The sequence below is a fragment of the Phyllobates terribilis genome, unplaced genomic scaffold (assembly GCF_046119375.1).
Source record: "Phyllobates terribilis strain yellow unplaced genomic scaffold, ASM4611937v1 Scaffold_5__5_contigs__length_657084704, whole genome shotgun sequence".
NCBI classification, from domain to species: domain Eukaryota; kingdom Metazoa; phylum Chordata; class Amphibia; order Anura; family Dendrobatidae; genus Phyllobates; species Phyllobates terribilis.
Window position 1 is genome coordinate 382912490 of NW_027362765.1, and position 25240 is coordinate 382937729.

Genomic DNA, 25240 nt, shown 5'->3' on the forward strand with positions numbered 1-25240 from the left:
TCACATAATGCTTTAAGATGCACAGTATTGCAATCCAATTGCCTTCCATAGAAATTTCAAGTTTTTTATAATTAAACGCTTGGCTGAAATTTCACAGAGGATATTTCACCAGTTTTAGCATGTTAATCAGCCCATATCATGGAATAGTGTCTGTAGAGCTAAATAACACTTTATTTTTTATAGATAGATAGATAGATAGATAGATAGATAGATAGATAGATAGATAGATAGATAGATAGATAGATATGTGGCGCCCCTGAGGGTTCGGTCGCCACAGGGGTACTGCACCTCATAAAGAGGTGTGGTATCTCCTCCTGCAGGTAAGGATGGAGCATCACACAGGACCCCACCTTCACACTCAACACTACACCACTCCAGTTCTGTAGGGGGCCAATATAGCACCAGGGTGCTGCCCCGGGCCGGGATAGAGGAGATGAGGGGGAACCAAAGATAGGGGGAACCATGTAGTGGGTGAGGGTGGAGGAAACATTTACCAAAGCACTTAATAGGATCATATATAATAGGCGGCCATCTTAAGTTCAAGGTCTTTTGATTGTGGATCTTCTGTCAGGGCCCAGCAAGTGTCTGTAGCTGGCTGAAGGTTCACGGTCCTCGCGCTCAGGCCTTGAGGCGAGGAGCAGGGTGCAGGTAACTAGAGCACTCTACCCTGGTCAGAGTCCTGAACTAAGAAAGCCTTGGAGGGGAGCAGAGGAGAGAGGCTCCACAGGCGAAAGGATCCCAGGGGGATACGGACGGAGTGGAGCCGCCACCTGTATTCTTCACTCTGGCCTAGTCAGAGGGACTTATGCCGCAAAAGGGGTGACCGGTCCCCGATATCTGACTTTGTACTTTATGTCACTGTTGGAGAAGTCCGGAGGCTGAGAGGTTTCCCAGGGGGATACAGACGGAGCGGAGTCGCCACCTGTCCCTCACCACCTGCATTTATCCAGTGGAACCCAGCCTTACACCACACTCACACCACACACAGTCAGGAGAGGACTCAGTGGGAGAACTTACAAGGAAAGGAACATTCTGGAGTGGGGTCTTGACAGGTGCTCCTGATTCTACCTGTAGAGTGCCGAACCCCTACCTGGTGGCCGCAGCGCGCCGCAAGAGGCAGAGAGAAGCTTTGCAGCAGCCTCATTCATTAACGTGAGTAAAGACCTGGATGACTTCATATACTGCCTCCGTTTGTCTTTATTGAGCGGCACCGCACTCACCATACCTCCACACCGTTCCCCAAGCTATACCAACACAGTTGCCCTAAGACCGGCCTCAGAGGACTGCTGCAGCGCTGGTGGCCTTCACCAGACACCACAGGTGGCGTAGTCGAACAATGCCACTCAAAGAAGCCCATTTTTTTATGTGACAGCCCTGGGTACAGAACGGGTCATGGCCACGACGACACACACTGTAACATTGGCCCGGCTCCGGGTGAGGACTTGTCCCCCTTTAAACAAAGTCCAGCTCAGGGAGGGCGTCACAGATAAAGAAAAGAAAAATAAAGCAGCACTAGCAAGCAAAACAATGCGGGTGCCAGGTCCACAGGCATATACCAAACCATCATGCAGGGGAAAATATACATGTTCCCAGAGACAAATCTCTGGCAATGCCCCATTGGACTTACCATAAATTATAACCTAAACTTTATAAGCTAATATCTCCACAATGGAGAGGATAAATTAAATAATAAAAACTATGTTTTATTCAGCTCTGCAGCCACTACTCCATGATGTGGCCAGTTTAACATGTTCAAGCTGGTGAAAGATCCTTTTTCATCCACTGACAGTCAATGATCATATTGCCAAGTAGCCATGTGTTGGCAGGAAGAGCCCCCTGTTAAACAAAGTAGGTTCTGCAATTGGTATTGATAGTAGTATCTAAGGGTTTGGATAAGAGGTTTCTTTGGATGCATTGAGGTACATGACCTTATATGAAGTTTCTAAGAGTGTTTATTGTGAATTATGTTTGTCATTGTAAAGGAGTCACTTACAAGCTGCTGTTAAAATATTCTTCATCTACCCATTTCCAGACATCTCCATCACGGTGAAGTCCTATCCAAAATGTGTAATGTACTCGCTGTAGTAGCATTCTCTCAATGAACCCCTGTAGGAAATAAAGAACATCCTTTATAGTGTACTCATGCACACACATTTATATGTATGTATATATATATATATATATATATATATATATATATATATATATATATCAGTACAGACCAAAAGTTTGGACACACCTTCTCATTTAAAGATTTCTCTGTACTTTCTTGACTATGAAAATTGTACATTCACACTGAAGGCATCAAAACTATGAATTAACACATGTGGAATTATATACTTAACAAAAAAGTGTGAAACAACTGAAAATATGTCTTATATTCTAGGTTCTTCAAAGTAGCCACCTTTTGCTTTGATGACTGCTTTGCACACTCTTGGCATTCTCTTGATGAGCTTCAAGAGGTAGTCACCGTACACAACCCACACATATAAGACAGCAAACTGAGGCTGGTTTTCTAGTTGTACAGTACCTTTCTACATAGACATAGACTTCATACCTTTTCTTTCTGGTTCCTAATGACCAGTAGATCGGCTCCCATCATCTTACAGTCACCCCGACTCTGGTTCCATGTTCTGTTTGTTTCATCTGAATAGTAATAACAGCGATCTCCATGCGGCAGCCAATTATAAGGACACAGCTGACATCCTGCAAGTTTTTAATTAAAAACATTTTTTAACTATTTTTCTTTACATTTTTCATTATTCTAAAAAAAGAGCTGTCGTCGTGAGACTGCTAAAATAATGAAGAGTTAGGATGGTACAAAAAAGATGGAAATATAAATAATAAAAAATGTTACAAAAAGGTTGAAAGCCTAAAATGGAAAATTTAAAAAGGTCTTTGTGGACTGCACTTTTTATCCAACTATGCAACATACCTTCAGAGTTGACCATCCCCTCAGACTTTTCCTATTTATTGAAGATTTTGCAAATGTAAAACTCTGCTTAACTTGATTATAGCATAATAAATTAAAATTTAAATGCACTCCTTTATTCACAGACCCCATATCTCACTATAAACAGCAAGATCTTGTGAGTGTCATGTGCGGTTTCTGGAAATATGATGTTGGCAACCCTGGACATAAATGACCTAGGCTGAGAAAATGCCCGTGTTGACTCCAGAAGTGTGTATTAGGTCCACTATGCAAAATGCACTTTTTTTTTACAATTTTTCATCAGTTATATTTAGATTATAATTTTTTTATGGGGGCTCCCGGGTTACATAGATTTACCAAGAACTCATATAGGAGAAAAAGTTTACTGGAAAGCACACTATATGAGCTGCAAAGATGATGAGTATAGTGTTTCTTGGAAAGAAGAATTTCTGTCTAAAGGTGCCTTTCCTACTTGTCCCAGGAACTACAGTTTCTTGGCTTCATACTACAATCCCTGTGGCAATGGGACTTATATCCATAATAAAGACACAAGATACTGTATTTGTAGAACAGGCAAGAAAGCTTGTAAAAGAACTTCAACATGACGTTTCAAGGATGGAGCGAGACTGCCATCTACTGGCCAGATACAGTCAAGTGGAACCAAAATATGCAAGGGAAGTTGCAGGGAGAGCAGGTTCAGACGCTGGACCCGATCAGGTGACTTCCAGGAAGGAGTTCCGGGAGATAAGAGGCCAGCGCGCCAAACCTGAGGGGTCTTTGGCGCCAAGCAGCAGAAAGGAGCAGACGTGCTCCCTGCGTCCTGAGAAACCCCACGTGACAGGCCAAATCCAGAGGCCTGAGAGGTGCTCCAGCCGGGCACCGGTAAAAGAGCTCTGGATCCCTCACAGTTGTGACCCGAGTGCTGTGCCTGCTGAGGAGACTAGGAACCTGATCGCGGTGCTGAGTGAGCTCGCGGAACCCGATGTCGCCCGCTGACAGACGAGGCCTGGACCCCCCTATCCAAGGCTCGAGAGACTGCCTCCAACGGCCAAGCAGAGAGGAGTTGAGAGACGGTTGCCCCAGGAAAGTCACGCCAGCGGAGGCAGAGGAGCTGCATACGTGAGCAGGGTCGTCACTTCCAATGTTCACCCACGGTACCGGGGACAATTGGGTTTAGGTACTCAGGTTGGGAGGGGAACGGTTGGGGCTAAAGTAGCACAACGTGATTTAATTGAATTTATCCGGAAGAGACTCACGGCCTAGCGGGAATAACCGATGACCCCCGCTAGGGCCAAATGCACAGTTAAAGAACTTGCGTGGTGTCTCCCATGATTGAGGGCATCACCTTACTTTGAGAGATTGCGCCTTACTTTGAGAGACTGCGCCTTACTTTGAGAAATTTCGTATTTTTCTGATATTTCAAACCACTGTTCATTACCCTTGTTGCTAATCCCTTGTTTCAGTATACCTGTTGTATAAAACTGTTTACAATCATCTCTGACTGTTCTCGCCTTGTGTCTCTGTGCGTTGCATTCCGGCACCTGCATTACATTTGGCGTAGTCGGCAGGATGCAACATTCTGACGCAGAGATGGCGGATCAGTCTGTGGCTGGGTCCGGCCGGAGCCATATACCCCTGGGGGCTATGCTCAGCCATCTTCCCAAGTTTACAGGGGATGGCATGTCACTGTGGGACTGGGCAGAAAGACTGAGAAGTATGCTACGTATGTATCCCCTTGACCCTCTAGCCCAGGCGGAGCTGGCCCTCCTAACCCTTGATGGAGAGGCCCGGCAGACTGTGATGTACCGCCCACCTGGGGACCGTGACACCATGGATAAAGTGATAAAAATTCTAGAGGACATGCACGGTGACACTACAGATTTGGGACACTTGCGCTTACGGTTGTTTCAGCGGGTCCAAGGGGAAAATGAGACAGTAAATCAGTATGTTAATGCATTACAGGAAGTGACGGCCCATATCACTAAGAAAACTCGAGATGGGAACCGAGGACTGGGACCATTGGATGAGGTGTTGCGTGACCAACTGATTGCTGGCTTGAAAGACCCTTCCCTGAGGCAGATCCTGAAGGAGCGGCTGCGATTGAGCCCTGAAGTTCCTGTTCTCAAAGCCACAGTTAGAAGTCATGAGGCAATTGCTCCTGGATTCACCAACCAAGAGCCTGATTGGGCACGGGAAATACGTCAGGAAATTCGAGACATTCGGGGTGAGCTGAATGCTATTAGGAAGACTCCTACTGCCCCCTTGCCGATGGACCATACTGCTCAACGCGGACGGAGACCAGAACGAGAAAGACGTTCCTATCCGGCCCTAGCACAACATGTACCCGACCTATCGGCAGAACGAGGACCGGAGTGCTGGACCTGCGGAGGTAGGGGGCATATCTCCAAAGACTGTCCCAACCGAGAAAGGAGGAGGAGGGGACAGCCGTTAAACTAAAATGCCCCACGGTTGTGGAGCATACCGTGGGGTCTCGAGTTTCGGAGAGTAGAAGAGGGAGCTCTGAAGACATTGTTTCCGAGAGGCCCATTATCTGGGCTGAATTCAATGGGCAGCGGATCCGCTGTTTGATGGACACCGGGTCTCAAGTGACCACTATGCCTGAGACGTACATCCAAAGTCACTTTCCTGAAGTCGCTCGTTCCTGCCGGGAACCCACTGTCAAACTGGTGGCGGCTAATCAACTACCTATCCCAGTAGCGGGAGTAGTATGGATGTCCGTTCGGGCATGTGGAAAGGACCTCGGTCGAAAAGGGATCATACTGACCACAGGGCCCGGAGGCGATGGGCCCATTGTAACCCTGAGCATGAATGTGCTGAAAGAAGCCGGACAGTTCCTGGCTGAGGGCTGTAGCAAAAACAACTGGACCCGCGCCACTCGAGACCCAGCTAACAAGAGAGTGTTCCAGCACCTCGTGCGGGTCAGTCAGATTCAAAAGTTGCCCACTACCTCTCAGTACCTTGGTAAGGTATTGATACTACTCCAAGCCACAATGACACTGCCGGTGGGACACACTGTACTCACTTTGCCGGTGCTGGCACATGTGTCCTAAGAGGGCGTGGACATTCAAATTGAACCAATGGAGGGAGAAGAAGCGCCCTCTGGACTCTTGATTGCTCGAACTCTGGCCACTGTGCGGCACGGTCGAGTACCCGTGCGCTGCATCAATTTAAGTGGCACCAGTTTACAGTTGTTGCCCCGACAAGAGGTGGCGCGAGTGTGCATAATGCCAGAGGCCCTTACTAGAGCTGACGCTATAGGGCTGGTACCTGTGGAAGGAAAGCCATGGACCCTAGAGGTGTCCCTCAATAGCCAGGAACATGGAAGAGAACTGTTGGCTGGACGCCACCTCCTGGAAGAAATGGAGGCTAACCTGACTGAGTTTTCTGCCGGACAAGTAAGGCAGATCGAACAACTTCTACAGTGATATCAGGGAGTGTTTGCACAGCATGAAGATGATTTCGGGTGCACTCGGGACATTCAGCACGAAATACCCACCGGAAATACTGCTCCCATCCGAGAGAGATATCGGCAGATCCCGCCTCAAATGTACCAGGAGGTGAAAGAGCTGTTAGCCCACATGTTGCGGAACGGTGTGATCCGTGAAAGCCAGAGCCCCTGGGCTGCTCCGATCGTGCTGGTCCGAAAGAAGGATGGTACCCTGAGATTCTGCATAGACTATCGAAAGCTGAATGCCTGTACAGTACGGGACTCCTATCCACTCCCCCGAATCGAAGAGTCTCTATCTGCACTAGGGAGAGCCAAATTCTTCTCCTCCCTCGACCTGGCCAGTGGCTATTGGCAGGTCCCAGTAGCTGAGAAGGATCGTCCGAAGACAGCTTTTGTTCTCCCTATGGGCCTGTTTGAGTTCAATCGAATGTCGTTCGGACTAACAAATGCGCCAGGAACCTTCCAACAGCTGATGGAGAGATGCTTGGGGGACCTCAACTTTGAAGCTACTTTAATATATCTGGACGATATAATTATCTATTCCGCTACATTTGAGGATCATCTCCGCCGATTGGAACAAGTGTTAGAACGGCTACAAAGGCACGGCCTGAAAATGAAGCCTCGTAAGTGTCGTCTCTTCAAACGAGAAATGTAATATCTGGGGCACACTGTGTCCAGTGCAGGGGTGAACCCCACTGCGGAGAAAGTAGCTGCCGTGCAGAAGTGGCCCACGCCCGCCAATCTAAGGGAACTAAGGGCGTTCCTGGGGCTTGCTGGATACTACCGCAGATTCATTAAAGACTTCGCTAAGATTGCGATCCCACTCAATGAATTGCTGAGAGGAATGGCCGGGGGAGCCAAGCGGCAGCCCATTCAGTGGGGCCCACGACAAGAAGAGGCATTCCGAGTATTGAAAATGGCGCTAACAGATGCCCCAATTCTGGCCTACGCTGACTTTTCGCAGCCTTTCATGTTGTACACTGATGGAAGCTTGCATGGGCTGGGAGCAGTGCTGGCTCAAGTACAAGGAGGGAAAGAGCGAGTGATCGCGTATGCCAGCAGGTCACTCCGAGATACGGAGAAGAATTCGGACAACTACAGTTCGTTTAAGCTGGAGCTACTGGCACTGGTGTGGGCCATGACCGAGAAATTTGCTGAGTACTTGTCAGGGTCAGAAGTGCAAGTGCGGACGATAACAACCCTTTGGCCCACTTGGAGAACGCCAAACTGGGCGCGTTAGAACAGCGGTGGGTCGCAAGGATGTCCAAATTCCAGTATAAAATCGCCTATCGGTCCAAGGCCCTGAACACACATGCAGATGCCCTGTCCCGGGTCACTCAGGCGGAGAAAAAGAAGGACAGAGATGAGGAGCTCGAAGGCGACGAGATCCCGGATTTCAGCCAGTTCGCCGCTGCTGTGGTCGACGCCCAAGAGACCAGAGAGGATCCGAGGCCCACTCAGATTCTGGGCCGTTCAAGAGACGAATGGATACATCTGCAGAAATCCGACCCGGAGCTAGCAAAGTTGAGAGAATGGGTCGCCCTTAATCAGAAACCCGACCAGGAAACCAGAGCCGCTTCACTTCCAACTACCCTACAAATCCTAGGCCAGTGGGAGAGGCTCCTCCTGAAGGACGGCTTGCTATGCCGAAGAATCCAGCTGCCTCGAGAGTTTGATGTTACCTGGCAAGTGGTAGTTCCAGGAGCGCTAGTAACACAGCTTCTACTTCACTTCGGAGTAGAAAAGACCTTCCAGTGGTTGCAGCGGCTGGTGCATTGGCCTCAACTGCGGCAAGAAGTCGAGGGGGTCTGCCGAACATGTCGCCAGTGTGAGTTGAACAAGCCCCCGGAGCAAAGAGCTCCCATTCAGACAATTCGAACTTCTGCCCCCTTGGAAGTCTTGATGATTGACTACCTGATGGTAGGAACTTCATACAATGGTTATGGACACTGTTTAGTCATGACTGATCACTTCACCAAGTTCGCAGTAGTGACACCCACTAAAGATCAGATGGTAGAAGCCGCAGCCAAGGCAATCTGTCAAGATTTCATCTGGATTTATGGGTGCCCGAAGCGAATACATTCTGACCAGGGAGCCTGCTTCCAAGGACGAGTGATGGATGAGCTATACCGCATCTATGGGATCGACCGTTCCCGGACAACGCCCTACCACCCGCAAGGGAACGGTGCATGCGAGCGCTTTAACCGAACCCTGTTGCAAATGTTGCGAACACTGGAAGCGGACAAAAAGATGAAGTGGCCCGAATTTGTGTCCGAGCTGGTGTGGGTGTATAATAATCGAGTTCATGCAACCACCGGCTACACCCCCTACATGTTGCTGCTTGGAAGAAGTGGCCGAGAAATCACCGAACTGGAGCTAGACTCAGAAGACCCCGGCCCAGGCAGTAGCCCAAGTACCTGGATTCGAGAACACCAGCGTTGACTCCATACTGTGAGAAGACTGGTTGCTCAGAAGTTTCAGGAAGTAGAGCATGCAGTTCGGCCCCCGACCACAGGTGGATCGCTTCAGCCAGGAGACCGAGTGCTGGTGAGGGCTAAACGATTTGGGAGTAAGCTGGACCATCGTTGGGAGGCAATACCATATTGGGTGGTGAAGAAGGTTCACCCAGACAACCCCGTCTACGAGGTTAGGCCCGAAGGGGATGACGCCGCGACATCCAGGGTGTTGCACCGTAATATGTTGCGACCTTGCTCCTCTGAAGCAGAAGTCTGTAACGGGGTTGGGCCCTCAGACGTGTTGGCTAAAGTGCCACATACAGGAACCTTGGGGGATGAAGAAGGATGGGCCACAATGCAGTTGGGCCCTTCAGAACCGTTGGTGCCACTCCCGAGTGGAACTCAGAATGAGTCGGGAAATGATTTGCAATCCCCAGTAGTTGATTCCTCGGATCTCCCGGAGTCTCCTCCGCAAGAAGAGCCCAGCAGAACTGAGCGGGCTAATGCCGGAATTCCTCCTAACCGGTATGCTCAGGAAGAGTTTATCTGGTCTCGAATCCAACAGAAAACGCAGGAGTGTGCCCAACTCCTGTCTGAGCTTGCACTGCCAGGAAGGAGACATCAATTCTGCGAGAAGTCCACTCGCCCGAGGACTGGCGAACAAAAAGGAGGGAGGAATGTAGAACAGGCAAGAAAGCTCGTAAAAGAACTTCAACATGACGTTTCAAGGATGGAGCGAGACTGCCATCTACTGGCCAGATACAGTCAAGCGGAACCAAAATATGCAAGGGAAGTTGCAGGGAGAGCAGGTTCAGACGCTGGACCCGATCAGGTGACTTCCAGGAAGGAGTTCCGGGAGATAAGAGGCCAACCTGAGGGGTCTTTGGCGCCAAGCAGCAGAAAGGAGCAGACGTGCTCCCTGCGTCCTGAGAAACCCCGCATGACAGGCCAAATCCAGAGGCCTGAGAGGTGCTCCAGCCGGGCACCAGTAAAAGAGCTCCGGATCCCTCACAGTTGTGACCCGAGTGCTGTGCCTGCTGAGGAGACTAGGAACCTGATCGCGGTGCTGAGTGAGTTCGCGGAACCCGATGTCGCCCACCGACAGACGAGGCCTGGACCCCCCTATCCAAGGCTCGAGAGACTGCCTCTAACGGACAAGCAGAGAGGAGTTGAGAGACGGTTGCCCCAGGAAAGTCACGCCAGCGGAGGCAGAGGAGCTGCATATGTAGCACCCCGAGGGTTTGGCCGCTACAGGGGTACTGCACCTCTGCCAGAGGAGTGATATTCCACTCCCGGGTAAGGATACTCCCATTAGACAGAAATGCAGGCACGACAGACCATGTCCCTGGCTGGAGTGGGGAGGGGGGAGGAATACCCAGTGATGTAGGAGCAGATAGGGGACGGTTCCTGAGCGTAGGTAGGAGTCCATTGGTTGCTGGTCACCTGGGCTCATGGCTAGAGGGAGGTATAAAAGGTGGGCACCATCTTAGGACAGTCAGACAGACAGTCTGTACAGAGAGAGGAGAAGACAGGGTGTAGAGGCTCTGTAGGAGCTCTACTCCAGAGTGGGCCTAGAGAAAGCCCGAGGAGGAGAGTGGAGAGAGAGAGGAGGTGAAGGGGAGCTGTGGTTCCTTCTCAGCCCAGCTCCACGAGAAAGGAGAAGAAGGAGGAACAGAAAAGAGGAGAAGAAGAGACAGAGGAACAGAGGGGCTCAGGAACAAGAAGGTGGAAGGGACCCTAAGAACCCACGAGAATACCGGGTGAAGGGTCAGGCAGATTAAGGGTACCGGATCCCAAGTTGGTGGAGGAGAAACAACCCTCAGCCAAAGACCGGAGGCTGTGACCATTTATTGGTGCAGCACCTCATTAAACCTGCTAGGAAGGCATCATAAAGGACAGCAGGGAACGGGGCCCACGTTTACCCGCGCAGATCCGCGGCAGCTGGACAAAAGTGGGTCACTGGTGAGGCAGGCCAGAGGAAGGATTGAAGGGGGTCCTGAGCCATACTTCTGAGCTGCCTGGGAGTTGACCGAGCCCCACACCTGGTGGACGCAGCACGGCTCGGGCAATCACTGCTGACAGAAGTGACCCGGAACAAATGAACTGTGAGTAAAGACCCTGGACTGTAACTTGTTGTCTGTGCGCTCCTTCGCGCCTCCAGCACTACCGGTACTGGGACTCTCACCACCATCACTCCCACCATTCACTACACTGCCCTGGGGCTGCACTCTTCCCGTGGGGACTCACACCACCTCAGATGCACCCACCATCAGCCCCAGCGGTCTGCCCTGCAGCGGCGCTTCCTAATGACCGCAAATCCACGGGTGGCGTAGTCGGACATCACTTAAAACTTATAAAGGGACTACCACTGGTCTGACCACCCTGAGCCATGGACCGGGTCGCCACTACTACTCCCAGCATTGCCCCGAAGCCCGGTTCCGAGTGCCCCACGGCCCAGGGGGCGAGTCAGCTTTGGCGTAGTCGGCAGGATCGTGACCAACCCGCCACAAACGGGTATTGCGCGCCTGAAAGGAGACTGTTTCACTGTACTAAAGATGGCGCCCGCCCCAGAAGAACGAGCGCCATAATGTGCGAGCCAAAAGACCACAGGAAGCCACCTCCCATCGTGGGCCAGGTCCCAGAATGGCGCCAAAGAAGGAGCCCACCCCCAACAACCATGAGTGCGGCTGTGGAGATGTCCATCAAGGTGGGGGGGCTGCCCCTGAAAGTGATTGTTACCAAGTTGCCCCAGAACCACCCCCAATGGGGGTGGGAAGAGAAGAAAACTGTGGGGCAGGGCGCGGTCTGGATCAGTCTAGACAGACCGCACCCAGGAATGGACGCATTCCACAGCACCAACCTGTTGGCCCGGAGCCTGCTGCAGGCTGAACCACCCTGCAGCCTGGCAGAGATCCTAGTGCAGCTCCTTAGAGACCCGGAGCGTGCGCAAGCTGCACTGGAGGACCTGGAGCGGAGGATGGTCCAAGCGCAGCGGGGTGCGCTCATCGAGTGGAGGGAGGAACTGGCCCGGCAGGCTGGAATCCACCAGCGACAGGCCTCAACCGCACCCCGGAGTCTGCCTGCCTCTGAGGACGGCGCAGGAGGAGTGTGGGCCAGAGACGACGTCGCGGAGGGAGCCGCGAGGACTGAGGCAAGTACAGGGGAGGTAACCACCCCAGGCCCAGCAGCTGCAAGCCTGCCCTAGCCTCCCGTCGCAGAATCTGAAGCCCCACTCACCGCAACTGTTGCCGCGCCACCACTGCTCCCAGCTAGGCCTCAAGCGGCGAGCGCCGCGGCCGCGCCCCGCCCAGCGCCACGCCCCTTGACCCCGGGCGCCGTAAAGAGGGAAGTGTCACCGGCCTGGTCGCAAGGCCTGGTAAGCCCGGGCGCCGTCACCCCACCAGCGCCCCCTTCCCGGACTGGGCCGCCACTGGACACGACCAAAAGACCCCCGGCCTGGTCGCAAGGCCGATCGCCCCCAGGCGCTGCTCCCAAATCGAGGTCCTCCGCTATACCACCGCTGGGCGCAGACCTATTTGCCCAGCATACCGATCCGGATGGACTGCCGCTGGAGTGGCAGGCTGAACTGACCAGCAGTCAGCCATGGAAAACCCAGCCCCCGCGCGAGCCTCTGATACCGGCTCCGGAGCCCGTAGAGGTCACCCTACCCCCACTAGAGGACACCCAATTTGAGTGGGACACTGCCGGCGAGAACTTGATGGGGTTCACTCAGGAGACCCGGGCGGACGCGGTCCGTCGTCTGGAGGTTTGTCAGCAGCAACTGGTGATCTTCGAACGGGAACGGCGGGAGAGGCGCGTCAGGGAGGAGCGGCTCCCAGGCCCGAAGTGCTGAGTAAAAGTGCAAAGCCTGTCAAAACCCCCGGGCCGCCCGCGGTCCCTGAATCACCGGGACCATAATTAAATTCCATGTTGAGAACGGTTGGGGCTTCATCAGGGGCCCGGAAACGGCAGGCGACGTCTTTGTAGCTTGCAGGGACATTGAAAGCCACCTGCCGGAGGGACACCGTGGCCGTGACCTCTACCCTGGTGATGTGGTCACCTTCACTCGACACGAGGGCGCAAAAGGACCGTACGCCCTCCATGTCCATCGACTTACAGAGGAGGAGCTGCAACACTATGGCTATGAGGAAAGCCAAGAGGACCCAGACGGGTCTGAAGAACCGTATGAGGAGGAGGAAGAAGGAGCATATGGAGGACACCGCTACTAGTAAGTAGCAAAAGCATATTTGTAAATAGTTACCCGTCGGGATAAAAGAACTGTTTCCAGAGAGTGTGTGGTCCCCGTTGAGACTGTTAAGAGACTGTTACCTGTGTGCTCCTCATCCCTAACCAGGCTGAGGACTGTGAGCAGCCATTCCCCTCCCCAAAACTGGCCGAGGACTGAGAGCGGCCGTCCCTGTAAATAGTTGCACTTCCTAAAGCGCCCCCTACTGGTTTTATAAAAAGACTACCACGTCTACCTCGGGACAGCAAGTCCCTCATGTTTACAAGTTTGCCAAAGTTCCTGCACTTACAAGAAGAATGCACACCTGGTCGCAAGTTGCACCGCGGCCATGATCCAAGAATACAAGTATGTGTTTTGCCTAAAATCGTTTTATATGAAGAGTTCAATATGCTGCTAGAAAATGTTTTACATGATCTTGAAACCGTTTTATATGACAAGTGACAAAAGAGTTCCAGTAGTGTTGAAAATATTTTATAATGCCTAGTGAAAGAAAAGTGTGTCCCATAAAGGGAATTGAACTGTGTCGTCCGTTTCTAAATGTAAAAGGTTATTGAAAAAGTTTGCATGTTCTGTATTTAACTGTTTTTGCTCTTTTCCAGCCCGAGGATGTGCTGTGGTTTACCAGGGGGGAATGAAGCGCCCCAAGGGTTCGGTCTGTACCGGGGTATTGCACCTCTGCCAGAGGTGTGATATTCCACTCCCGGGTAAGGATGGAGTATGGACCAGGGCTCAGTTAGCTGCATACAGCACACACACCCCATTTCCGAGGGACAGCTCAACGGTACTCCCATTAGACAGAAATGCAGGTACGACAGACCATGTCCCTGGCTGGAGTGGGGAGGGGGGAGGAATACCCAGTGATGTAGGAGCAGATAGGGTACGGTTCCTGAGCGTAGGTAGGATCCCATTGGTTGCTGGTCACCTGGGCTCATGGCTAGAGGGAGGTATAAAAGGTGGGCACCATCTTAAGACAGTCAGACAGACAGTCTGTGCAGAGAGAGGAGAAGACAGGGAGTAGAGGCTCTGTAGGAGCTCTACTCCAGAGTGGGCCTAGAGAAAGGCCGAGGAGGAGAGTGGAGGGAGAGAGGAGGTGAAGGGGAGCTGTGGTTCCTTCTCAGCCCAGCTCCACGAGAAAGGAGAAGAAGGAGGAACAGAAAAGAGGAGAAGAAGAGACAGAGGAACAGAGGGGCTCAGGAACAAGAAGGTGGAAGGGACCCTAAGAGCCCACGAGAATACCAGGTGAAGGGTCAAGCAGATTAAGGGTACCGGATCCCAAGTTGATGGAGGAGAAACAACCCTCAGCCAAAGACCAGAGGCTGTGACCATTTATTGGTGCAGCACCTCATCAAACCTGCTAGGAAGGCACCATAAAGGACAGCGGGGAACGGGGCCCACGTTTACCCGCGCAGATCCGCGGCAGCTGGATAAAAGTGGGTCACTGGTGAGGCAGGCCAGAGGAAGGATTGAAGGGGGTCCTGAGCCATACTTCTGAGCTGCCTGGGAGTTGACCGAGCCCCACACCTGGTGGACGCAGCACGGCTCGGGTGGTCACTGCTGACAGAAGTGACCCGGAACAAATGAACTGTGAGTAAAGACCCTGGACTGTAACTTGTTGTCTGTGTGCTCCTTCGCGCCTCCAGCACTACCGGTACTGGGACTCTCACCACCATCACTCCCACCATTCACTACACTGCCCTGGGGCTGCACTCTTCCCGTGGGGAGTCACACCACCTCAGCTGCACCCACCATCAGCCCCAGTGGTCTGCCCTGCAGCGGCGGTTCCTAATGACCGCAAATCCACGGGTGGCGTAGTCGGACATCACTTAAAACTTATAAAGGGACTACCACTGGTCTGACCACCCTGAGCCACGGACCGGGTCGCCACTACTACTCCCAGCATTGCCCCGAAGCCCGGTTCCGAGTGCCCCACGGCCCAGGGGGCGAGTCACATACGTGAGCAGGGCCGTCACTTCCACTGTTCACCCACGGTACCGGGAACAATTGGGTTTAGGTACTCAGGTTGAGAGGGGAACGGTTGGGGCTAAAGTAGCACAACGTGATTAATTGAATTTATCCGGAAGAGACTCACGGCCTAGCGGGAATAACCGGTGACCCCCGCTAGGGCCAAATGCACAGTTAAAGAACTTGCGTGGTGTCTTCCATGATTGAGGGCATCACCCTACTTTGAGAGACTGCGCCTTACTTTGAGAGACTGCGCCTTATTTTAAGAGACTGCGCCTTACTTTGAGAAATTTCGTATTTTTCTGATATTTCAAACCACCGTTCATTACCCTTGTTGCTAATCCCTTGTTTCAGTATACCTGTTGTATAAAACTGTTTACAAACATCTCTGACTGTTCCCGCCTTGTGTCTCTGTGCGTTGCATTCCGGCACCAGCATTACATATTAACACAGCACCATTGGCACTCTTCTACAACTGTTTAGAAGTGACAGGAGTTGGAGACCGAATGGAAGGTGACAATACGATCAGTCTCTCGTTGCCATTTTAAAAACATGATGTCTATCTGGTTGGCTAGAGAAACCAGATGAGTTAGCGATGCTGGCAGGTCATATCCAGCTAACTCGTCTTTAATAAGCCCGACCAGTCCTTTTCACAAGGTAGCCACTAGTGCTTCATTATTCTACTTCAATTCAGTAGCTATGGTAAGAAATAGGATCGTATTTGAAGATGCTTTGATGTAATCAAAGCAGAGATAGCAGGAAGCTTTGAAAGAGACAAGACCAGGTTCATAAAAGAGTTTCTTAAAGGATGGCAGGAAATTTTCATACTGAATCAATACATGAGTTAATAAAATAATTGATATTTTTCTATGTGTAATTTTGAATGAGGCAGTACCATCTTACTATTTCAAAATCCTAAGATGCTACATATAGTACTGACTGGAACATCTTAGTGGTGAAATGTCAGAAATATTCCAGAATTCTTTGTCACTGACTTGATTTATGATAAGTTCACAAGACTGGAGACAATGCAGAGACACTTGCTCCTTTGATAAAACAGGCAGATAAATGTGTTACCTCATACAGAAAAGCAGCTGGGAATCCCTGCCATGTAATCAATATATGCACTTATGCTTCCTTCTCTGACCAAAAGCTGCAGTGACAGCATTTACAGTATTTCTATGCAGCTGTCGTGCTCTGGTCAGGAAAGCTGCCGGCCAGTCCGGGCATTGCGATGCGATTGTCGTCTGTGTTACATGGCCGTCTGACTGCGCCCTTTGAGTGACAAATAATCAGACATTACCGGGTTGGTCACATGACAAGGGAGAGGATCTTTTTCATTGAATTTGTGTTAGGTATCGTGCGTTTGTTATGACACGTGAGTCCTGCAACCAATCAGTGCTGGCGTCGCTGTCCCTATCTTTGGACATATTAGTAATCAAGAGGAAGTGAGTGGCCAGCTCTCCTTCCTCTTCATTACGTATACGTCCGAAGGCAGGGACAGTGATGCCAATGTTGATTGGGGACAGGGATCACATGTCAAAACAACCGCACATGAGGCACAGGAACACAAGTGTCGACACTGCTGGAATGGCGCCGGTAAGGGAGGTGAGTATAGGTGTTTTTATTTTCACGGGGGAAAATATTTAGATCAAGAAGGGGTTGTAGAAGAAGAAGTAGACAACCCCTTTAACAAAGCATCTGAAAGATACTGTGGCATCACTGGATATGAGAGGAGAAGAGAAAATGACAGTGATTTATGAACCAATGGCTGGAGTCAGTTCAGACCCAAACACCACATGTGAACAGATACAACCAAAGTCAGATACAGAACCAAGGAGCTCAACAAGAGTAAACAAAAGGTAAACCACATGTACAGTACATTTCTCATAAAAAGCAAGCACAGTCAACACATTTCAGCTCTCAGAAGCCAATAAATGGATAATGGTTGCAGAAGTAGAAATTAAATCCATGTATTATAACTAGTGATAAGCGAGCATGCTCGCCACTGCTGGGTACTCGCCCGAGCATCTTAGTACTCGAGATGCTTGGAGCTCCCCGAGTACTTTCAAGATGCTCGGGCGGGAGTTCAGGTCCCCGTCCTGCATGTCTGGCGCTATTTAGAGCACCAATCATGCAGGGATTGTCTGCCACTCACTGTAATGTCACAGCCATGGTGGTTGTGGCATTACAGTGATTGCCCAAATCGATGGGAACAATGCTCACAGTGAAACATGAAAAGCCAGCAATTCAGCAGCGGCATACACCGATACCCAACAATTTAGAACAGAAAGAATAGAGCATCACACATAGATTAGATAGATAGAAACATGTCAGTCACATACAGTATATAATAAGTACAGTGACAGTGTTAGTTACTGTACTTGTTATTTAGTGTTAAAATAAAGGATTTATTAAAAAAAAAATTGGCGCGCGGTTCCCCGTAATTTTAGTCTCTAGCGGAGGTTAAGCAGACGGCTGGGGCAGATGTTTGAAGCTTGGAAAGGTTGTAATACCCACGGAGCTTCCCAGGCTACTAATATCAGCTCCCAGCTGAATACCTAGCCTTTACCAGCTATTAAAATGGGGGACCCCCCAAAAAAATGATGTGGGGTCCCCCCTATTTTAATAGCTAGCAAAGGCTAGGCAGACAGCTGGGGGCTGATATTAATAGCCCAGCAAGAGTGCCATGAATATTGGCCCCCTCCCAGGCTAGAAACACTAGTCGTCAGCCGCCCCAGAAATGGCGCATCCATAGGATGCGCCAATTCTGGCACTTAGCCTCGCTCTTCCCACTGCCCTGTAGCGGTGGCAGTGGGGTAATAGGGCTGGGGTTGAAGTCAGCTTATAATACCAGCTGACATCAAGCCCAGGTTAGTAATGGAGAGGCGTCTATAAGACACCCCCATTACTAACCCCATAGTCAAAGGTAAAAAAACACAGCACCCAGAATAAAGTCCTTTAATTGAAATAAACGCACAATTCTTTAATATTCTAAATTAAACCATACTTACCATCACGCCCATTCCAGCTGAAGCCAACGATCTCCTGCAATAAAAGTAAAATAATAAACTAACCTCACCCTTACCTTTCCATGGTTTCCAGGACAGCTCCAGCTCTGCTACATTCACATGACAGGCTGGACCGCAGCAGAAAGCTCATCTGGATGCCGTCACAGCCAGACACTGAGGAGCGCAAGCATGCCTGCGCTTAACAGTGTCTGCGGCATGGCAAGCTGGATGGCTTGTGTCCAGCCAGGTACAGCAGGCAGGAACGGGCTGCCCCCAACCACCAGCTGCCTAGACAACTCTCCATTACTAACCTGGGCTTGATGTCAGCTGGTATCATAAGCTGACATCAACCCCAGCCCTATTACCCCACTGCCACCGCTACAGGGCAGTGGGAAGAGCGAGGCTAAGTGCCAGAATTGGCGCATCCTATGGATGCGCCATTTCTGGGGTGGCTGATGGCTGGTGTTTCTAGCCTGGGAGGGGGCCAATATTTATGGCACCATTCCTGGGCTTTTAATATCAGCCCCCAGCTGTCTGCCTAGCCTTTGCTAGCTATTAAAATAGACGGGACCCCACGTCATTTTTTTTTTTGGGTCCCCCATTTTAATAGCTAGTAAAGGCTAGGTATTCAGCTGGGGGCTGATATTAGCAGCCTGGGAAGCTCCGTGGGTATTACCCCCTTCCCAGGCTTCAAACATCTGCCCCAGCTGTCTGCTTAACCTCCGCTAGAGACTAAAATTACGAGGGACCCCACGCCATTTTTTTTTTTAATAAATCCTTTATTTTAACACTAAATGACAAGTACAGTAATCAACACTATCACTGTACTTATTATATATGTGACTGACATGTTTCTATCTATCTAATCTATGTGTGATGCTCTATTCTTTCTGTTCTAAATTGTCGGGTACCGGTGTATACCGCTGATGAATTGCCGGCCGGCTGAGACGGGTGCATGAAAATCGGAGGGCACTAGTATGTTCCAATTGCCCTGCTATGTTTTTCATGCACCCTCCTTTATACCCTGCCTGCCTGTCTGCCTATATATTCTGCCTGTCTGACGTTTAATTCAGCACCGTTCCCATCGATTTGGGCAATTTTTGACCTTCTGCAGACCGCCGGGGGAAACAGCCAGAAAAATGCTCGAGTTTCCCATAGACTTACATTGGGCTTGTTGCTCGGGTTGAGCACCCGAGTATTCCAATGTGCTCGACCCGAGCTTCGAGCACCTGAGCATTTTAGTGCTCGCTCATCACTAATTATAACCAAGTGTGTTTGGCACTTGCACAGATGGAAAGAGTTAATCCAAGAACAAAGCATATCGATGTGAAGTTGTGTTTTCCGAAGGATCTTCAGGAACAAGAACAATATAGACAAGAAGAAAATAAAAATAACAGATACTCACCTCCTGCACCGATATCATTCCAGCAATGTTGGTACCAGGTCTTCCAGCAATCAAATGACATTGTTCTGCAACACGATTATTGTAGCCAATCAGTGGCTGCAGTTTTCACTTTCGTTCGGTCAAAACCCGGATGTCTGAAGGAAGTATGAGAATTGCAGCCCAATAGCGGCCGGTGATTGACTGCAGAACTCAGATGGCATAACAATGTCAAGGATAATCCCGGCGCCAACATCGTTGGAATAGCAATTATGCAGGAGGTGAGTATCTGTTATTTTTATTTTACAGTTTTTAAAAAGGGGTTGTCTAAGTAATGGACATCCCCTTTAATTCTTCATGCTCTGCAGTCACCTCTCTATACATCACTACTAGTGTTGAGCCACCCCCGTAGTGTTCGAGTTCGGTTCGGTTCGTCGAACACCCGTGTGTTCGCCGAACTGTTCGTCGAACTGTTCGTCGAACACCTTCGAACACCGTTAAAACCAATGGCAGGCAAACAAAAACACATAGAAACACATAGAAAACACCTTCAAAGGTGTCCAAAAGCTGACAAACTGCTCAGAAGACACAACTAACACATGGAAAAGTGACAAGTACATATAGTCATGCGAAAAGAAAAGAGGTGGAGGAGTAAAAGGAGGGGGAGACACAGATATAGGCATGTCATGCCCTTCTAAAATCCAAAAAGTGAGAAGCCGAGACGGCCAGTCCGCTCCTGCCCGTGCCACCTCCGTGTCGCCGGGTTTGTGCCAGAGCCGCGGTGAACCCTGACGGCCAGCCCCCCTCTCCCAATACTGGTGCCTGTCCGCTGGTGGGTCGAGAGAGCCCCCCTGTGGTGGAGGCAGCTCTAAGCTTTTTAATTTAAATTGTCCCTCTAATTTGAATGAATACACTTTAAATCCATTTACAAGGATCTATTGGAGGGCAAGTCTCATGCCAGCAGCCGCGTAATTCCAGCTCCAGTAGCGTCCACTAAAGCTGCTGCAGTTAAAAAGCTTTTATAAGGATCGAGCTCGGCTGTCCACCGCAAGGCATCCTAGTGCCAGTCCCAGCCCCTATGCCTTGGGGTGCCTCCTGATGCTCTTCACTAAGTATCCCGTGGTCCCGAAGCATTTCCTTTGAAAAAATTAAGTGTCCAAACTACAGGTGGTGTAGCTTGCTTAACAGCCGGGATAATCCGCTGACTAGCAGACACTGCTACTAGGCACAAAGTATTTCCTGGGCTAGATGCAGTTAAAAATTTGTAAGTAGATACTCTCGTTGGATGCTGAGAAAGCATTCCATAGAGTCTCCTGGCACGCCATATATGATTCTCTTAAAAAGCTTGGGGTAGGGGTCTAGGGGACCCTTTTATAGCCAAAATCACGGCCCTGTATCACAATACGTCACCTAGGCTGAAGATAAATGGAACTGTAGCACCGAGGGCTCGGTTGCTACAGACGTATTGCACCTCACCCAGAGGTGTGATATCTCACTCTCAGATAAGGATGGAGTGTGGATCAGGACCCGACACCTGCATGCATTACACCACATTGCCGTGGGGCAGGGCGACCAATATGCCCCTGAGATGGGCACGACAGTCCCTGTCCCTGGCTGGAGTGGGGGGAGGGAACACTGAGGAAGGGGAACCCTGCAGTGCAGGAGCAGGGAGGAAGCAGTTCCTGGGTGCATTGAGAAGGGAGTATAAAAGGTGGGCACCATCTTAGTTCAGTGCAGAGAAGTCTGAGCAGAAGTGGCAGGGAGCAGGGGCTCTGCATGAGCTCTGCTCCGGAGGCGGGCCTAGTAACAGAGGCCCAGGCCTGCAAGAGGGAGAAGGAAGGAAGAGGAGCGGAGAAGGCTCCAGGAACGAGGAATGAAGGGATCCCAGGGGTGCGGACGGGCGAGTCGCCACCGCACGCCCGAATCCACCTGCGTGGAGGGGTCAGGCCAAAGGGGGAGACCGGTCCCCGAACTAGTGGAGGCAGGAAACGACCCTCAGCTAGAAACCGGAGGCTCTGACATTTTATGTGGCGCAGCCCCTTGCTCCACCCGCTAGGAAGGCACCACATAGGGTCAGGGAAACTGGCGCCAAGTTTACCAAGAGGAGGCCCGAGGCAGCCGGACAGAAGTGTTGGTAAGAAAGACCAGACAAAGGACACACAAAGGGGGTCCTGTGAAGCGCTCCAAAGTTATCTGGGAGTTGTCTGAGCCCCTCACCTGGTGAGCACAGTACGACGTGGGCAGCCGTTACCTGCAGACGTGGTCTGGATAATAAGAACTGTGAGTAAAGGCCCTGAACTGCATCACTGACTCCGTGTCGTTACTGCTGCTGCCCTGCACCATCACCCCCATCCTCCGCATACACTGCCCTGAGGCTATACTCCTCCCGTGGGGAGTTATGCTACGCTCTGCTGCACCCACAACACCAGCCATAGCGGTCTGCCCTGTAGCGGCGGTTCACTCTGACCGCAATCCACGGGTGGCGTAGTCGGACATTTAAACATCAAAACCACATAAATAGTTCCGCCACTGGTTTGACCGCCCTGAGCCACGGAACCGGATCGCCGCCACGAAGACTACAACCACCAGCATCCACCAAAAAGGGTCCGGCTCCGGGTGTCCCAAGGCCCAGGGGGTGCGTCAGAACATTTTCATCACCTTTCACAATCACCAATGGGACAAGGCAGGGATGTCCTCTGTCCCCTCTCTTATACATCCTAGTGACGGAGCACCTGCTCTCATCAATTCGCCATAACCCCAATATTAGGTGGATTGAGGTGGGAGGCACCGAGTACAAGTGCTCTCTATTTGCTGATGATGTCCTAGTATATATCACTCAATCACATATATCCATCCCTGCTGTTATGGCTGAAATAGATCACTTTGTTACATGGTAAAATTTTAAAATCAATGCAGCGAAGTCTGAGGCCCTCGATGTCTCCCTCCCTAAATCCATATAGGATTCCATCCAGTCCAACTTTCCCTTTGCCTGGCCCTCACAGGGTATCAAATACTTAGGAATTCCTATTCATAGAGACCTCTCCCATCTATGTTATCTTAATTTTGGGCCCTTTATTGAACAATTCCATACAGACCACGGTTGGCAAGTTAGAACTGTAAGATTCACTACGTGAACCACTGGTGTTTTGTGGAAAAGCACATGTACACCGCGTTCTAAATTATTATGCAAAAAGTGTTTAGGAGTGATAAGGGAAGAATTTGTTTGTTTGTCAGTTAAACTCATTGATGGTGATGTGTGTCAGGGCTCTTTATATCACTGTAAGCAATTGCAGACACCTGTGCTAATTAGTTTGGCAGGTGTGTCCAATGAAAGGCAAGACTACTTAAGAAGGCTCTCTCACATTATTAAGCAGCCTACATTTTCTGCCAAAATGGGAAAGAAAAAGGATGTGTCGGCTGCTGAGAAGCAACAAATTGTGGAGTGTTTAGGTCAAGGCATGACTACAATCAACATTGTGCGATGATCAGGATGAAGTGTCTTGGCAATCAAGAAGTATGTAGCTGATTCACAGTACACACGTGTGCGTGCTGATAAGGGCAAATTGAGGACTCTTTCCTACAGGCAATTACGTCAGGTTGAAAGAGCAGCGGCAAAAAAGCCTTGTCATAGCAGCAGACAAGTTTTTGAAGCTGCTTGTGCCTCCAACGTCCCCCGAACAACAAGATGCAGGGTCCTTCAGAGGTTTGCAGCTGTGCATACGCCATCCTGTCGACCTCCTCTATCCACTTCACACAAGCAGAAACGGCTCCAGTGGGCCAAACATTACATGAAGACTGATTTCAAAACTGTTTTGTTCACGGATGAGTGCCGTGCAGCGCTCGATGGTCCAGATGAATGGAGTGGAGGATGGCTGGTTGATGGACACCCCACGCAAACACGGCTACAGCGCCAACAAGGAGGAGGTGGAGTAATGTTTTGGGCTGGAATCATGGGGAGAGAGATTGTCGGCCCCTTTAGGATCCCTGAAGGCGCTAAAGATGAACTCCATAATGTATGTGGATTTTCTCAAACAGCACTTCCTGCCATGGTTCAAGAAGAAGAAACGTGTATTTCACAGCAAGATCATTTTTCTGCATGATAATGCACCATCTCATGCTGCACATAAAACATCTGCATCTCTGGCTGATATGGGCATAAAAGGGGACAAACTTATGGTGTGACCCCCATGCTCCCCTGACCTCTACCCCATTCAGAACCTTTGGAGCATCATTAAAAGGAGTGTCTATGATGGCGGGAGGCAGTTCACATCTAAGCAACAGCTCTGGGAGGGTATTCTGTCCTCATGCAAAACAATTGAAGCAGAAACCATCCAAAACCTGACAAATTCAATGGACGAGAGAGTTCAGAAGCTCCTTTCGAACAAGGGGTCCTATGTGAAAATGTAACATCACCTAGAATAAAGTTTGGAGTTGAAAACTGTTTGATTTCAGTTTCTAACAACCTGCTAATGCTTATAATTTCAAAAATGACCATTTTTTTGGTCTTTATTAAAATGAAAAGGTTGATCGAAAAGTTTGGGGGATCTAAGAGTGTGGCAACCCAGTAGTCATGATTACTTCGAATTCTGACAATATGAGGGTCATGCTGCAGGTAGTGCAGCAAGAAGGCACTTATGTGTCTTGCGCATCTCGGAGCCCCAAAATTATTTTCCGGGCTAGATGCAGCTAAAAATTATTTTTAATTTTAAATCTGGTGAAGCTTATTATAGATGGCCTAATAGGATCAGTGCTGCACACTGCTACAAAGCCCAAATTATTTTCCAGTCAAGATACAGATAAACATGATTAGTAATTTGAAAGCTTAAAACGGTTGGTAGGGTGATTTTAACCAATCATCAAGCTTTTACTCTCCCCAGGATGACACAGGGGTAGAAAAGTCGTTTCGGATCCATGATTTGTTCATCTTTATGAACGTGAGTCTGTCTACATTATCAGTGGAGAGCCGCGTGCGCTTATCTGTCAGCACACCACCAGCAGCGCTGAACACACGTTCAGACAGAACGCTGGCTGCGGGGCATGACAAGATCTCCAAGGCGTAAGTGGCTAGCTCCGGCCATTTATCCAGATTGGAAGCCCAAAAAGAGCAAGGGTCCAGTGACACAGTCGTGGCTTCAATGTTTACTTGGAGATACTCCTGTACCATCGTCTCTAGGCGTTGACTATGTGTCAGACTTCTTGTCTCCTGTGGCCTTGCAAAGGATGGGCTAAAAAAGTGGTGAAATGATTCCGCAAAATTGATGTTACCAGCAGATACTGTGGTTCTGTTACGGTTTGAGTGCTGAACACTTGACGGTCCCACGGTTGGCAAGTTGGAACTGTGAGATTCACTACGTGCACCACTGGTATTTTGTGGAAAAGCACATGTAAGATTCTGCAACAGTCTCTGCTGATACTCCTGCATGCGTGCATCCCTTTCTATGGCAGGAATAATTTCTGAAAATTTACTTTTGTACCGGGGATCTAACAGTGTGGCAACCCAGTAGTCAGGATTATTTCTAATTCTCACAATTCGAGGGTCATGTTGCAGGTAGTGCAGCAAGAAGGCACTCATGTGTGTTGCGCATCCAGGAGCACCAAGTCCCTGTTGTGTTGGTGGCGAGGTAACAATCATGCTTCCTTCCTCTGTCCTCTCCCCCCAACCTCGCACAACAGAAATGTGATCAAGGTCTCCCTCATCTGATGAGTCTTCCATCAGTTCGTCCTCCACTTCTTCCTGGGCTCCTGCACCTTCCTCACTAGTTTGGCTGCTACCATGCGCCCTG

At 50.1% G+C, this 25240-nt stretch overlaps 1 protein-coding gene across 1 annotated transcript in view; it reads right to left on the bottom strand.

Annotated features, from left to right (window-relative positions):
• The window catches only part of LOC141271203 (killer cell lectin-like receptor subfamily F member 2), a 90840-nt gene that overhangs the window by 13800 nt on the left and 51800 nt on the right, over positions 1–25240 (bottom strand). The window contains exons 6-7 of the mRNA XM_073681316.1: positions 2558–2706; positions 1994–2106 (exon numbers count right to left, since the gene is read on the bottom strand). Of these exons, the coding sequence (XP_073537417.1) occupies positions 1994–2106; positions 2558–2706 (262 nt within the window). The remainder of the gene's footprint in view (positions 1–1993; positions 2107–2557; positions 2707–25240) is intronic.